The 13930-nt window shown below is 61.7% G+C and overlaps 1 protein-coding gene and 1 long non-coding RNA gene across 3 annotated transcripts; one reads left to right on the top strand and one right to left on the bottom strand.

Annotated features, from left to right (window-relative positions):
- Positions 1 to 5008: 5008 nt before the first annotated feature.
- On the top strand, positions 5009 to 8718 carry LOC122495884. Its single transcript, XR_006300637.1, has 2 exons — positions 5009 to 5148; positions 8604 to 8718. It is a non-coding gene; the product is annotated as an uncharacterized LOC122495884 (long non-coding RNA).
- GPIHBP1 (glycosylphosphatidylinositol anchored high density lipoprotein binding protein 1) lies at positions 7904 to 12989 on the bottom strand. 2 transcript variants are annotated; one of them, XM_043601945.1, is made up of 4 exons: positions 10426 to 11352; positions 9808 to 9933; positions 9248 to 9364; positions 7904 to 9120 (listed from the first exon to the last, which is right to left on the bottom strand). In XM_043601945.1, exons 1-4 carry the CDS (start codon positions 10475 to 10477, stop codon positions 8888 to 8890), a joined length of 528 nt encoding a protein of 175 aa, XP_043457880.1. In that variant the 5' UTR covers positions 10478 to 11352; the 3' UTR covers positions 7904 to 8887. The 2 variants fall into 2 exon arrangements, with proteins under 2 accessions (XP_043457880.1, XP_043457879.1); XM_043601944.1 differs by lacking the exons at positions 7904 to 9120; positions 9248 to 9364 and having other exon boundaries at positions 9371 to 9933; positions 10426 to 12989.
- Positions 12990 to 13930: the final 941 nt, after the last annotated feature.

Raw genomic sequence — 13930 nt, 5'->3', positions numbered from 1 at the left:
CCCACCATTCCCTGCCATGTGGCCCCTTCCAAGGCCAGTTCCCAGCATGGCTGTTTGCTCCTTCAGGGCCAGTGGGAGAGCCTCTCTTCCCAGGTTGCTCAGATGGACTGTCACAGAACATAGTCTAACCGCGGGAGTCACCTCGTGGTACCTTCCTCATATAACAACAGAACCATAGGCATTACCTCCTGTCACCATCATACAATGTGACCTAACTGCAGGAGTGACGACCTGTGTCACCTTAGAAGCAAGTCCCAGGTGCCCCTTGCGCTTGGAGAGGGGAGCAGAGTCCATAACACCATAGTTGGTCTCTTCTCCCACCCCTGACTCCCCACCCGTCCTGCATTTTCTCATAACGTTCCACTAACACACTATGTAATCTCCTTATTAGTGTGTTTATCACGTACAGGCGCACCTAGGAGGGTGGGTTGGGTTCCAGACCATAGTAGTAAAAGCAAATATTGCAATGAAGTGAGTCAAATGACTTTTTTTGGTTTCCCAGTGGCTATAAAAATTATGTTTACACAATACTGTGAGTTATTAAGTGTGCAACAGCATTGTGTCTTTGAAAAAACAATGTATGTACCTTCATTACAAAAATACTCTCTTGCTAAAACCGCCAGCTGAGCTTTCAGCCAGTGCGTCTCTGCTGGCCGAGGGCCTGCCCCGAGGACGACGGCTGCTGGGTGGTCCGCGTGGCGGCTGTGAAGCCGGGGCGGCGGTGGCCAGTTTCAAAATAAGACGGCAGCGTGAAGTTTGCTACGGCCGCGGACGCTTCCTTTCACGAACGATTTCTCTGGAGCAGGTGATGCTGTTTGATAGTATTTCACTCTGGGCCACGGTAAAACTGTCCATTAGAATCACCCTAGCATCCTTGAAAAAGTTTTTTTTTCAGGTGTCACACAAGAGCTGGTGAAGCAATGCCATAGGGGCTGAACCCCGTGACGCACGACCGTAGAGGCCCCCCGGTGACCCTTGTGGTCGGTCAGCTTAGGGGGCATCAGAAGGCAGGCCCCTCGGGGCAGTGCCGCTCAGCCAAAGCCGTGCATCTCAAACACCTGCACAGCTTAGGGAACCATTGCCTGGACCCCCCACCCAGGGGTTCTAACTGATGGGCAGGGGCAGGGAAGTGGACACACAACACTGGCATTAAACAAATTTTTTTTAATGCTTATTTATTTTTTGAGAGAGAGAGAGAGAGAAAGAGTGTGAGCAGGGGAGAGGCAGACACAGAATCTGAAGCAGGCTCCAGGCTCTGAGCTGTCCGCACAGAGCCTGACGTGGGGCTGGAACTCAGGAACCTTGAGATCATGACCCGAGCTAAAGTAGGACGTGTAACTGACTGAGCCACCCAGGCGCTCCCAACGCTGGTATTTTAAAAGTGCCCCTGGACGATTCTACTGGGCAGCCAGGTCCAGAGCCACACTGTTCGGGAGCACAGGAGTGGTGACGCACAAGGGGCTCAGTGAAGCCTTGGACGCGGAGCAAGGTGGAGACATAAGAGGCCATCAGGTTTAGTATGCTTCCAAGAAACGCTGATTCCTTACCTGTGGGCTTGTTCCTCAGTTATGGGTCACACACCTAGAAAAACTCACATCTGACTCCTGGAGCCTACAGTTTATGACAAGGTGGGCAGTAAGTACACTCATTCTCCAATTATGTGATCTTCCCCATGTTCATCTGCGGACAGGTTCCCCCGGAGGCAAATTACTAGGGTGTCGCGTGGGTGGCAACAGGCCAGGGCAGCCCGACCCCCAGGTGACATCCGCCGCGTCCCCCGCAGCGTAAATTTACTGTCAGGCCCACCCTGGGCCGAGAGGCTGTGGTCTGCTCGCACGGCTTCTTCCAAGAGGTAAGCTTCCTTCACTCAAGCCTGTGGCATCACTCTGTGACTCTGTTTCCTTCACTTGAGCCCGTGACACTGTGACGGCGTGCCGTCTGGAAGGAAAGGCCCCCCGCCTGTGGCTGGCGCATTCGACGCTTCCTCCTCTGCAAACATTCGGAAGTCAGGATTTCTGGGATCGGGTCTCTCCAGGTGCGTCTTCTGCGGTGGGATGAGCCGGGTCGTGGCCCCGACACTGCCACATTCACTGCTCATCTCAGGCTCCTTTTGGGAGGACCGAGGACACGGAAGGGGAAGGCATGAGTGAGGCTTTCCCATGTCTCCATTCCTCCCCCCTCCCCTCATTCTCTAAGAGCCTGTGGCCAGGTGGCCCCCCGACCCCTGCCAGCAGGCCCATCACAGAGCCCAGGCAGCCCCCCTGACACTCCCTCAGGCGGGATGCACCTCTGTGCAGGGATCCTCCTCTGAGGCTGGGAGGCCTGAGTGTCAGGGGACACTGACCACAATGAGACCTCTCCGCAGCTCTCAGGTGGGGGCCCGTGATCCCCCTCTTTCTGGGAGGTTCCAGATGAGCCTTGGGTCCATCGGCTTCTGCAAACCTGGCGGTCACCAGAGGGCCGGGATTCAGCAATCTCCATCCTCAGGAACGTCCTGCTTTTGGGTCAATGCCTCATCCTCACAGGGAGAACAAGGGCAGGAAGTGCACTGTGGCCACCTGCTTCCTGTGTTGGGAGAAAGGAAGTCCTGAGACCACCTTAGGACTCAATCCTGGGGTGGGGTTGGGTCAGTGGACAATGGCAGGCCACCAAGGGGACAATGGGGGGGGGAGGAGAGGGGAGGAGCTCAGGGTCGTGGGGAGGATGGAGGCTGCAGGGGAGGGGTGCCCAGGGAGGATCTGCACGTGCCCTCCCCCAGCTGGCAGATCCTGTGGGCCCAGAAAGGAAGGGGGCACAGCATTCTTCCTCAGCTTGCTCCCAGTGTCAGGACTGGATGGGGCACCCAGCGCCCTGAGGCAGCCCCAGGCTGGTTTCAAGGTGGGGGTGGCAAGGCACCTTGGGTAGGGGTCCCTCGGCCTTGTTTGTCGACTCCATGTTAGGGGTCACTTGTCGGGCAACAGAAGGGAGCAGGGTGAGTGGGCGGACTCAGTGCTGGGAGGGGAGAGAAGCGATGCCTCCACAGGCCAGCGTGAGGGGGCCTGGAGCCCTCACCCCCAGGAACAGCTCCAGGGGTGAGAGCAGGGGCCATCACAGTCAGCCCTGGCATTGGAGCACCGGGGCCTGGCAGCCTCCGCATGGACCCTCGGAGATGGGTTCTGCTTTTCTCCAGTTTTGTGGACAAGAGGACTGAGCACAGATAGGCTACATGGGTGGCCAAGGTCACACAGCCCGCAGGGGTCAGCAGTCAGCCCCGGAGCTGCATGGGCTCCTCTGTTGTCTTAGCAGCTCCCCCGTCACACTGACAAAGGTCAGGAAGCCTCGACAGCATCCACGCTGCAGGGCAGAGCCTTTACCCAGGACCACCAGGCTCCAGAAGTTTCCAGCATCAGGCTCTTGAGGAACACCCTCTGAGGGTCCCAGTAACCACACGTGCCCTGGGGTGAGGGGCGGGCTCTGAAGGTCACTCAAGCCTGACCAAGGCCCAGAGGCTGGCCCACCGCCTGCAGCCTCTCGCTGTCCTGTGCCGCTGGCCTCTGGGACACGTGTCCTTCCTTGTCGATGGGTGAGCCAGGCTTTTGGAGGGGTGCCTCAGGCCCCCTGCTCAGCGTAGAAGCGGGGACCTCACACGAGTGCGCACCGTCACCCACCGGCGGCGCCAGCAGAGCTGACGCTCTTTGCCCAGGAGGCCGGTCCAGACGAGGGCCTGGTGGCTGCAGGGCCGACCTCTTCCGGTGGAACCGCCGGGTCACAGGGCGCGCTGGCCCAGCGCCACCCCCCACCCCCCCCCGACCGCAGACATCGTGCCAGTCTGCACGCCCGCTTCCAGATTCCTCCGGAGCGCGGCATCCTCGCCGCTCTGATGACGGAAGTTGCGCGGGGCTCCACCACCCACACGCGCCACAAGCTCCCGAGGGCGGTGGTGCGGGTCCACGATCCCGGTTCCAGTGCGGAAGCGGGGCCTGGGAGTTGTTAACCTTCAAAATAAAACTTCCAGTCGTCTTACCAGCAATAATGGGTTTGTTCGGGAATGGCAGAGAACCGCAGCCCCGGCAAAGCAAGACCGCAGGCAAGTAAGTCCGCAGAGCCAGGAAGGCGAAGGCTCTTTTACAGAGAAGGGGGGGGGGGGGGGCTGGGAGGGGCTGTTGTAAACTCAAAGTCCATTGGACTAAACTGGGAGCTGGAAGTGTAGTGGCTGCTCATTGGCTGGGCTGTGACAGTCTCTCATTGGCTGGGCTGTTGCCGGGGCAGTAGGAAATCTTCCTTCCACCTGCCCAGCGGTAAAGGAGTAGGGAAAGTGGTAGGACCGCCAGGACCGCTCTCTTCCTGTTGCATTTGCGGGAGAGTAGCGGGTGTGAGAGCTCCCCCTGCCGAAACTCCCCGCTCCCATGTTAGTAAGGTTTCCTTTCCTGACTTTTCTCAGCTGGGGTACCTGCCAGTAGGCTGAGGCGGGGAGGACGCCTTCCCGTCGGGAGGGGCTCTCTATAAGGCATGCGCATGGGGTCTGCAGGCGAGCGACCGCTCAGCCTCCTGAGGCCGGCCCAGGCCGAATCACCCTCGAGACCACCAGCTCTGCAGGACAGGGACACCCTGGGGAATCGGGTGGTCGGGGTGGGGTTTGCGGGTGGGGTTTGCAGAGAGGGGCGTGTCTCCATTTACAGAGAGGGTCTGCGTGCAGAACCCAGTGCTCTCGGGCCGGGTGGATGTTGCTACTGCAGAACTTATGGGGGACACGGGCATGACAAGGGCCATGACAGGTCACTGAGCACCCTGATGGACAGATGGAGGGAGTACTGAGGAAGCCAGCAGGAGCATGGTGGCCAAATGTGGTCATAAAGGCCACGGGCGGGAGCCTGGTGCCTGTGAGCTGAATTCTTGGCTTTTTGAGCATGTGCTACGGCACCCCATCTGTCTGCAGGCCCCCCCACCTGTGCCAGGCTGTCACCATCAGGCCCCATCTCCCCCATCCTTGGCAAACACCTCCCTAAACTCAGCCCAGGGCTGACGCCACTCTCGCTGCCCTCACGGAGCTCTGTCTCAGCCCCTTGTTAGTGGCCGGATTACATCCCCAAGATCCATACGCTGAGTCCTGCTCTCAGGGCCGCAGAGGGTGACTGTGCGTGGAGATGGGTCTTTATGGAGGTGATTAAGGTAAAGGAGGTCACTGGGAGCCCTGATCCAGGCCGACTGGTGTCCTTACAAGAAGAGAAGCAGACATGCTGGGGGGGGGGGGGGGACGAGCATGTGAGGACACGGGGACAACCCAGCCTGTGTGGACCAGGGAGGAGTCCCATTCCCCAGACACCTGGTTCCAAGGGAGGGTGAGCGTTGGGGTAACCTTTGCTGCCCCAGTGCCCAAGGGGGGTGGGTTCTGGGGAGGCCTGTCACCCTCGGGCTCTGTCACTGTCCCTCTCACACCCTCTGAGGTCTGCCTGCATCCTCCCCACCCCTGCCCCCTACCCTGGGGCCGCCACTTCCTTGGGGGGCATTAGATCCCCACGTCTCTGTGCCTGTGTCCTCAGATGGTTAGAGCTTGCGGGAGGGAGGTGTGGTTAGAATCTGTCCCATGAATTATTGGAATCTCTGTGACAGCCAGTGGTGGCGCGTGGCTCCAGGCACAGCTGCGTGTGGGCAGTGGCGCATCCGGGCAGAGGGAAGGGTGTTCTGTCACCTCAGGCTGGGCGTGACTGCAGCCTCTAGGCACAGGCGGCCGTGCCCACAGGGGCAGCGTGGGGGCTCGCCCTCCCCCACTGGCCCATCATATATTCAACCTTAAAAATCCTGACCCTGGGGCGCCTGGGTGGCTCAGTTGGTTGAGTGTCTGACTTTGGTTCAGGTCATGGTCTCACGGCTCATGAGTTCGAGCCCCGCGTCGGGCTCTGTGTTGACAACTCAGAGCCTGGAGTCTGCTTTGGATTCTTTGTCCCTCTCTCTCTCTGCCCCTCCCTCGCTCATGCTCTGTGTCTTTCTCTCTCTCTTTCAAGAATAAATAAAACATTAAATTAAAAAAAAAAAACAAAAAACAAAACTCCTGACCCTCTAGGAGCCTGAATCTGATCATGAGCAAAGGCGGGGTCGTCTGAATCCTGTCTGGATGGCAGGTGTATACTTAGGGGCCACGCAGGGGCTGACAGCCACCCCTGACTTCTGGGCTGTGGCCCCTGTGACCAGGTGAGCCCTTCCACTGGGCCCTGGGACTGGGCTTTATCCTCCTTGGGTCCGAGGCCCAGCGTGCAGCCAGGCAGGCGTCCAGGGGGTCTGTGTTGGGCGGTGCTAAACTCACTGGCTGACATCCAGGTCCCAATCCCTGGAGCCTTGGACGTGTGGCCTCATAGGCACAGGGCCTTTGCAGATGTGATGGGCTTGAGGGTCTGGGGATGAGAGATTGTTCTCGATTATCTGTTGGTCCTAGGTCACCACAAAGGCCCTCGAAAGGGGTTGGTGGAGGGAGATTTGAGGCACAAGACGGTGCAGAGACAGAGGTTGGAGGGGGGCTGCGAGCCAGAGCGCAGGAGGCCATGAGGAGGCGGGGGAGCGGGGGCTCCTTGCTAGAAACAATAGGGTGTCCTGCGGCACTGGCCAGAGACTGAGTACAGGAGGTGGCTCACGTGGCTGTGGGGGCCGAGAGGTGTCCCCCCTGCCTCTGCGAGCTGGAGACCCAGAAGCCTGAGGAGTGGGGGCCCCGGTGCCTGAGGACAGGGGAGGACGGACATCGAGCTCCAGAAGGGTGAACTTGCCCTTCCCGCCTTTTCGTCCTTTCGGGCCCTCCCCTCAGCGGCAGATTGGGTGAGGCCCACCCACGCGGGCAGGGTCGATCTTTTTACTCAAATGCTAATCTCTTCTGGAAACTCACAGACACACCCAGACATCCTGGGGCACCCTCCATCCGGTCAGGCAGACACGTAAAACGGGCCGTCACAGCTCCCAAAAGCACAGCCTGCCGACGCCTTCATTTCAGTGTCTCCTTGTTCAGGCGGACTTGTTGGGGTGGCGGGGACACTGGGCTTGTTGGGGTGGCTGGGAGGGGCAGTGTTTCGGGACAGGGTGCCCGGCAGGCAGGCTTCTCTGCGCCGCGTCAAGTCCTCACCACATCTGAGCCTGCCTCCTCCTGTGCCCTCAGGAGCAGGTTAGAGCCCCGGGAGGGGTCAGGCTGCCCCTTCTGCTTCCCTAGGGGCGGGGATGGGGAGGGGGCAGGTCCTGGCAGGGCCCCAGGACCCCAGAGAAGAGGCTGTCGCAGAATCAGGAGCCCGAGGCCAGGGCGGGCTCTGTAGCCTGCACCTGGTGCCGAGGACCGTGACAGAGGGTCAGCTCCAGAGATGTTGGGGGGTCCTGTGCACTCAGATCACTTAGAGCAGGCTCTAAGGCAGAAGCTGGAGGGAGAATTCTGTGACGCAGAAGCACCCAGTGCTTCTAAGGGGGGAGGAGCAAGGCTAATCAGGTCTCTTTTGGTCGCGAGGGACTCCCATCAGCACGCGCAGGAGGCGGGGCCCGTGGGGTTGCACCGACAACAGTTCACTTTTGCTGACTGCGCACTGCCTGCCGGGCGTGTCGCGTTCCCTGGGGCCTCACTGAGGCTGGCCCGGCCAGGAGGGTCCTTCTCCCCTCCCACCTAGTAGACTGGGAAACCCAGCTGGGGGGTGAAGGCGTTCATCTCGGTCATGGAGCCGGTGGGGCGTGGTGTTCACCCAGGGTGGTGGAACCGGGGACCTGGGCTTACCTAACATTTTAATTCAGTGTGGCCCCCAAGCTCTGCTGTTCTCTGATGTGCTTTAGTAGGGGGCCGTGTGGGTGGGTGTGTGCCCATGAGTGTGTGCACTAGCGGGAGCAATGTGAGAAGGGACGCACGTGTGGGAGTGCACACGTATGATAGAATGTGAAAAGGCAATGAGAGAGAAACCCAGACAACTGGCTTCAACCCCACAGCAATTTATTTCTCTCCCAAGGAAAGGGGTCCTAAGGTAGGCAGGGTGGGGCTAGTACAGTGGTTCCTGGTCACCAGCGATCCAGGCCCCTTCCTCCATGCTGCCCTACTAGCCTCAGTGTGCTGCCTCATGGTGCAAAGTGGCTGCTGAGCCCCAGCCATCATTTCAGGGAACAGGAAGGAGGAAGGAGAAGAAGAAAGACATGTCACCTCCACCTCAGGGATCTGTCCCCCCCACCAGACCTGGAGGTTTTCATTAATAAGGAAAGAAGGAAACAGAGAGTGGGAAGCTGTCTACCTGCTGGAGATCCTTGACAGGCAGCGGAGGACTCTGGGCTTCCCTACCCTGGGGATGTTGAGCTGGTGGAGATCAAGGGCCTTGTTCCACACTTATCCATGGGGAAACTGAGGCCCAGACCCAGGCTTCCTCCCTCCTGTCTCAGGGCTCTGTCTTGGCACCAGTCAGGAAGGCCAAGAGCCCAGCAGCCAACGGTGCCAGCCTGGCCACAGTGGACACTGGGGCACACTTGGGTTCTCTTCCCAGCCCCTCCCACCGCCCATTTCTCAAGAACCCAGGCAACAATCACGTGCATGGAGGCGTTTCAGTGGCGGGAGGGTGAGGAGAGAATGGGGCCGCCCCCCCCGCCCCCCACTCCGGCATATGACACGTGTTTTCTCTCCCCAGGCTGTGTGGACCCACCCTCTGAGCAGCTGAGGCCTGGACCTGAGGCCCACGTCCTGGCACAGGCAGTGGGGAGAGAGGCCGCAGATGCCAGACAGATCGGACACGCGGGGACACGCGGGGACACGCGGGGGAGGGAGGAGCCAGTGCTGGCCGTACCCCTGAAGTCGCTCCACGTTTATTCTCCAAAGCCGGGGGGTGGGGGACGGGCAGGTGGGTAAGGCACTGGAGTGAGTGCTGGCCATCCAGGGTGTGAGCCCGGCTGGGGTCGGGGTGGGACCACCCACTCAGGACCCCACGGCCTGAAGGCCCGGGAGGAGGCTGAGGAGGACAGTGGCCACCAGACTGGGGCTGCCCTGGGGGCTCCCTGCCCCCCTGCCCAGTGGGTCCTGCCAGGGTGGGAGGTTGCAGAGTGTGGACTGGCAGCAGGTCACGGTCATCAGGGTCCCCTCCACTGTCTTGGCGAAGGGCTGACACGCGTCTGCGCACCACGCCGAGTAGGTGGTCAGAGGGCCCGACCCTGGGAGGGAACGGCTTGGTCACCCGGGACGGGCCGGGGCAGGGGGGAGGCCCCGCTCCGGGCTGTGCGCTTTCGGCAGGGGGAGACGGGGCTCCTCCCGCTGCGGCCACCCCAGTGGCCCGCTCACCGGTGTTCCCGTGGGAGACGAAGGCTTTGCAGAAGCTGTGGCTGTGGACGCAGTTCTGAATCCGGTCACAACTCTCCCCCCTGTGCAGGGCCTGGCAGGAGTAACACTGCAGCACGGCTGAGAGGCGAGGAGGGCTCAGGCGGGGCCGCGGCCCGCCCCCCCTGCGCCTCCCCCTGCGGGCCCGTGCTGCTGCCAGCTCTCACCCCTCTGAGAGCCTGCCCTGCAGGAGCCTCCCCGCACCCCTTCCGCCCCCCTTCTCTGCGCCCGGGGCCTCTGTGCTAGTCTCCCCGTGCCGGGCCTCCACCGCGCCCTCTCTGCTCCGCCAGCCCCTACGGCCTCCCCGCCCCGCAGCGGCTCCGACTCTAGGCTCCCTACTCTGGACGGTGGTGGAGGGTCCCAGCCAGGGGAGAGGTGACGGGTGTGCCGAGGGCCAGGGCTCTTCCTCCCCCTCCCCCGGCAGGCAAGGTGACACACGGTCCCCCTATGCCAGCCGCCAGGGAGCCCGGCACTCAGCGGGGCGCACACAGTGCCTGCGCCCTCGGGTCGGGGGAGACAGGCACCTCTGCCCCTGCCACCTGCAGTCACACTGGCCTCCTCCTCCTCTTCCTCATCGTCATCGTCATAGCCATCCAGCCCAAAGTCCGCGTCGTCGTCGTCCTCCTCCTCGCCCTGCACCTGCCCTCTGCCTGGCCACACAGGCACGTCGGTGAACCCCTGCCACCCGCGCACAGGGGACACACGCTCGAGGCCGTGTCCCCTCCCCGCCCCCCGCCTGTGCTTCACCACTTCGGTGCTCTCTCCCTCCCCACCGTGTCCCCCCTGCTGGCCCCCAAGCTGGCGGCCCTGCTGGCGTGTGGCCTGGCGTTGTCTCGGCCGTGGGCCAGCCCTTTGCAGCAGCTGCCCCCCACCCGGAACCCCTCAGGGTGGGCTAGTTTACAGAAGAGGAAACCGAGACCGGGACCTGCATTTTGAAGAAGTGAAATCTGGGGCTAGGGAGGGGCAGGTTTGGGGATCTGTGGGAGCCCAGGACAGCTGACGTCCACCTCCCTCTGGCCTCAGATTCCAGCCCGATCCCTTTCTCCCCAGTCCCGCCCCAGGCTGGGTGTCCCGAGGGGCCCTGTGGGCCCGGACGATGCCGCCCCCCCCCTTGCTGCAGGGGTGTCCCCTTGCCCCAGTACCTGGCTGCTGGCACAGCAGCAGGGCCAGGAGGACGGCCGTGGGCACCTTCATCCTGCCGGGGTTGCCGGGGCTGTGTGCTTGTCTCCTTGCTCAGGCGCTGGATCTGTGGGAAGTGGGACAGAGGGCACTTCTGGGGGCTTCCTGGAGGCCCCTGGGCCCCGGCCCCCCCCAGCTCCAGCCTCAAACAATGGGCCTCACTCTGGCCCCAGAGCCAGGCATCAGGCCAGGGACGGCCATTTCCCTCCCTGACTTCGGGGGCCGGGGGGAACGGGAAGTCACTGTGGTCGGCCTTGGGGGTGTCCTGTCCACCTGTGCCGCTACTCCCCAGCCTGGCTCACTCGTTGGCCCGCAAACCTGGCCCCGGAAGCCGTCCTGCCCACCCGCCCTGCACCTGCGCCCCCTGGGAGCCAGCCCCGGCTGTGCAGACACCGGAGCTTGGCGTCCCGGACCCTCAAGCTGCATATCACTGACCTTCAACCCTGAGTCAGCCTCGCCAACGTTCCACAGCTGCTCGGAGAGTATTTTAATACAAACACCATGGCTGTGCCCGCTATGCGCCCCCCCCCCCCCCAAGGCTTTGGTGGGTGAAGCTAGCTCTGCCTGTACCCGAGGGGCTCATCCCTCACCTGCTGAGACGGCATCTCCTCGGAGAGGCCTTCCAGCCCCCACCCACCACACACCCTATCCCTCCCTGACCTTGGAGGTACCCCCGGCCTCTCCCCATGCTGCTTGCTGAGTGGGAGCTGGCTGGGCGAGGTGGGGGGGGGAAGCTTCCTGGGAGCCTCAGGGACCCGCCTTCCCTTCTCCTGCCCTCCAGCTGGTGGTGTATCATGTGAAAGCCAGCCTGGCAGGCCCCCCACCTGTCTCCCCGGGGGCACCCCTCCTCCTTTACCGGCCACAGACCTGAAGGGGTGTTGAGAGCCCCTCCCCCCTTCCTGGTGGGACTGAGGATTCGGGTGGGGCAGGGGGCTGGCTTGGACCTGGAGCCGGGGCTGCCTGCCTCAGTGCCCAGGCCCCTCCCTTGGCCTCTCTGGGTCGGTGTCCCTGACTGTCCACAGGCGGCACCTGTCTGAGCCCGGGGTTCCAGGACACGGCGCCTCCTGCAGACCCCCGCGCGGGACTTGGCTCCCTTAGAGGGAGCCACCCCCTACCCACAGGGCTCAGGGCTGGCGGCTGGGGCCCATGTTTAGAGCCTGCATGGTAAATGGCCTGCGCCCTGGGCTCAGAGCCCTTCTAGGTCAGGGCTTCCTCCCTCGGCCATGCCCATATCCAGGGGCAGCCCCGGGGCCCCAGCTCCCTGCCCGAAGACCCCTGCACAGCACGGACCCGGTCCTGCCTGCTCTCCCCAGTTTGGCCGGGCTGGCTCCAGTGGGTGGCTCCCCCACCCCCAGACCTGGCTTTCCTTAAGCCAAGTGGATTTAGCAGGTCATTCTGCTCTTCCTGCCAGTTGTGGCCCCGGGCACACTTCCTCTTGCCCTGGCAGAGGAGGAGACGGTGGGGGCGGGGCCACAGGCCCTGCTTTCCTTGGGGAACTGTGCTGTCCTGCGCTCGGAGCCCCTATTCTATCCCTACCCTCATCCTCCCTGTGTTGGCCTCTGTTAATCTGATCCAGACCTGGGAAAGGGTGGAGTGTTTCTGGCTGAGGGGCAAAAGTCTGACATCTGTGGGGACAGGAAGGGCATCTGTCCCACCTGCAGGACACAGGAACGGGGGAATGGAGCTTTGGGGGCAGATGTGGGCTGTGGGGACAGATGGGGTCTCCACCGCCCTGCACCCCCACTCACACCCAGGAGCCTGTGACGTGACTGTCAGCGTCTCAGGAGCTCATCCGTTCGTTCCTCCAGGCGTGCGGGCACCCATCGTTCGTTTGTTCAGCCTGGCCCCCACCTCCCCCTACACACATCCACACCCCGGAACCCTCAGTGCTCATTTTCTCTAGTCCTTGGACACCCCTGACCCCATCCCCCTCAACCTTGCAAAGTCTCACCTCCTCTCTCCCCGCAAGCACTGTGGTGGAGGGTGACCGAGGGTCCCCGGCATCTGGCACCACAGTGGAGCTGCCCACAGCCTATCAGCGCCCCCCGCTCCCGCACCCTCAGCAGGTTACCTGGCCCCACTTCTCTGGGGACCTCTGGGGGTCCCCACCGTCCTCCTCTGGCCCTGATGACTCCAGGGACCTCACAGAGGTGAAACATACAGTGTTCGTCCTTTGTGACTGGCTGATTGCACTGAGCAGAATCTGCACTGAGCAGATTTCCCCTCCTTTTTAAGGCCGAACAGTCTTCCGTTGTGTGGCCCCACTGCATTTTCTTTACCCATTCCTTTGGCCCCAGACGGATGCTGGGATGGCGAGCGAGTTCTGGCTGCCGTGACTCGCTGTGTGCACATGATGGGCGAGTGTCTTCAGGTCCCTGCCTTCACTCTGGGTGTGTGCTCAGGGCCGGGGTTGCTGGAGCATATGTGAGTCTGTGTTTAATTGGTATCGGTGTCTGTCCTTCTGCATGTAAACACACATGTGTGTCTCATTAAAAAAAAGATAATAAAAAGCCTTGAAAAATCTCCCTCTTTCCTTACCACCTCCTTCCTTGTGCGGCTCTCCGGGCGAGTGGTGACATTCACCAGCCAGGAGCTGAGCTCTCATCCATTGGTCACTAAGCACAGGGTTCCACGCAGAAACATGGAAGGGGGTCAGAACAACCCAGAGGTGGTGGCTCCAGCCGCGTGGCAACCGCCACCGCCACGCCGCCTGCCCACCAGGCCGCCCCTCCCTTGGCCTGGGGCACTGGAGGGACACTAGGCACTGCCATCCCCAGAGACCCGCTCCTCACTCCGTGCCCCTGCTGAGGGGTTCCTTGCTTGGCCCCCCAGATGTCTGGGGCACCAGTGCTTTATATTGGGGCTCCCCTTGGGAACATCCACGAGGGGGGACATCATGCGTGTCACTTGTCTCATTAGAAATCAATCTCCCTCACACTCACATCTTAGAAAGACTCTGAAAATTATTTTGCAGGGTTTCTCTGCAGCCGTATAAAGGAATGAAGAAGCTGTGTCCTGAGTCAGAAAGATACGACTTGGCACGCTGCGCTGCACGATCTCCAGTCTCCAGAGTACCGTCTTCCATTCAAATACGCGCCCCCTGGGCCTGTCCATGACCCTGCAGAGGAAACAGTGGGGGCAGGGGAAAAGGCCTGGGGGCCTGGAAAGAAAGACCCTGATGACGGAGATGGAGATAGGAGTCTGCGAGGGGGTGGGGATCACTTAAGTTGAACGTGAAGGCGGGGAAGCTCCAGGACCGCGCGGGGTCCCAGGTTGCGCGGGAGCCCCACATGGGTGCCGGGCTGGGTCCGGCCCCCAGGCTTGGCTGGTTGCTGAGGCCCGTCTGGGAGCAGTATGTCTGCACATCCATGGACAGCAGAGGACCTGTGTCCTGGGGAGGTCCCACTTGGATTCCTGGCAGGTATGATGGCAGAATTTCAGATACAGGGTGTGAAGATTAATAAAAGC

This window comes from Prionailurus bengalensis, chromosome F2 (assembly GCF_016509475.1).
Source record: "Prionailurus bengalensis isolate Pbe53 chromosome F2, Fcat_Pben_1.1_paternal_pri, whole genome shotgun sequence".
Lineage (NCBI taxonomy): Eukaryota > Metazoa > Chordata > Mammalia > Carnivora > Felidae > Prionailurus > Prionailurus bengalensis.
The sequence above is the reverse complement of the archived record's forward strand: the minus strand, read 5'-3'. Positions and strand labels throughout refer to the sequence as shown.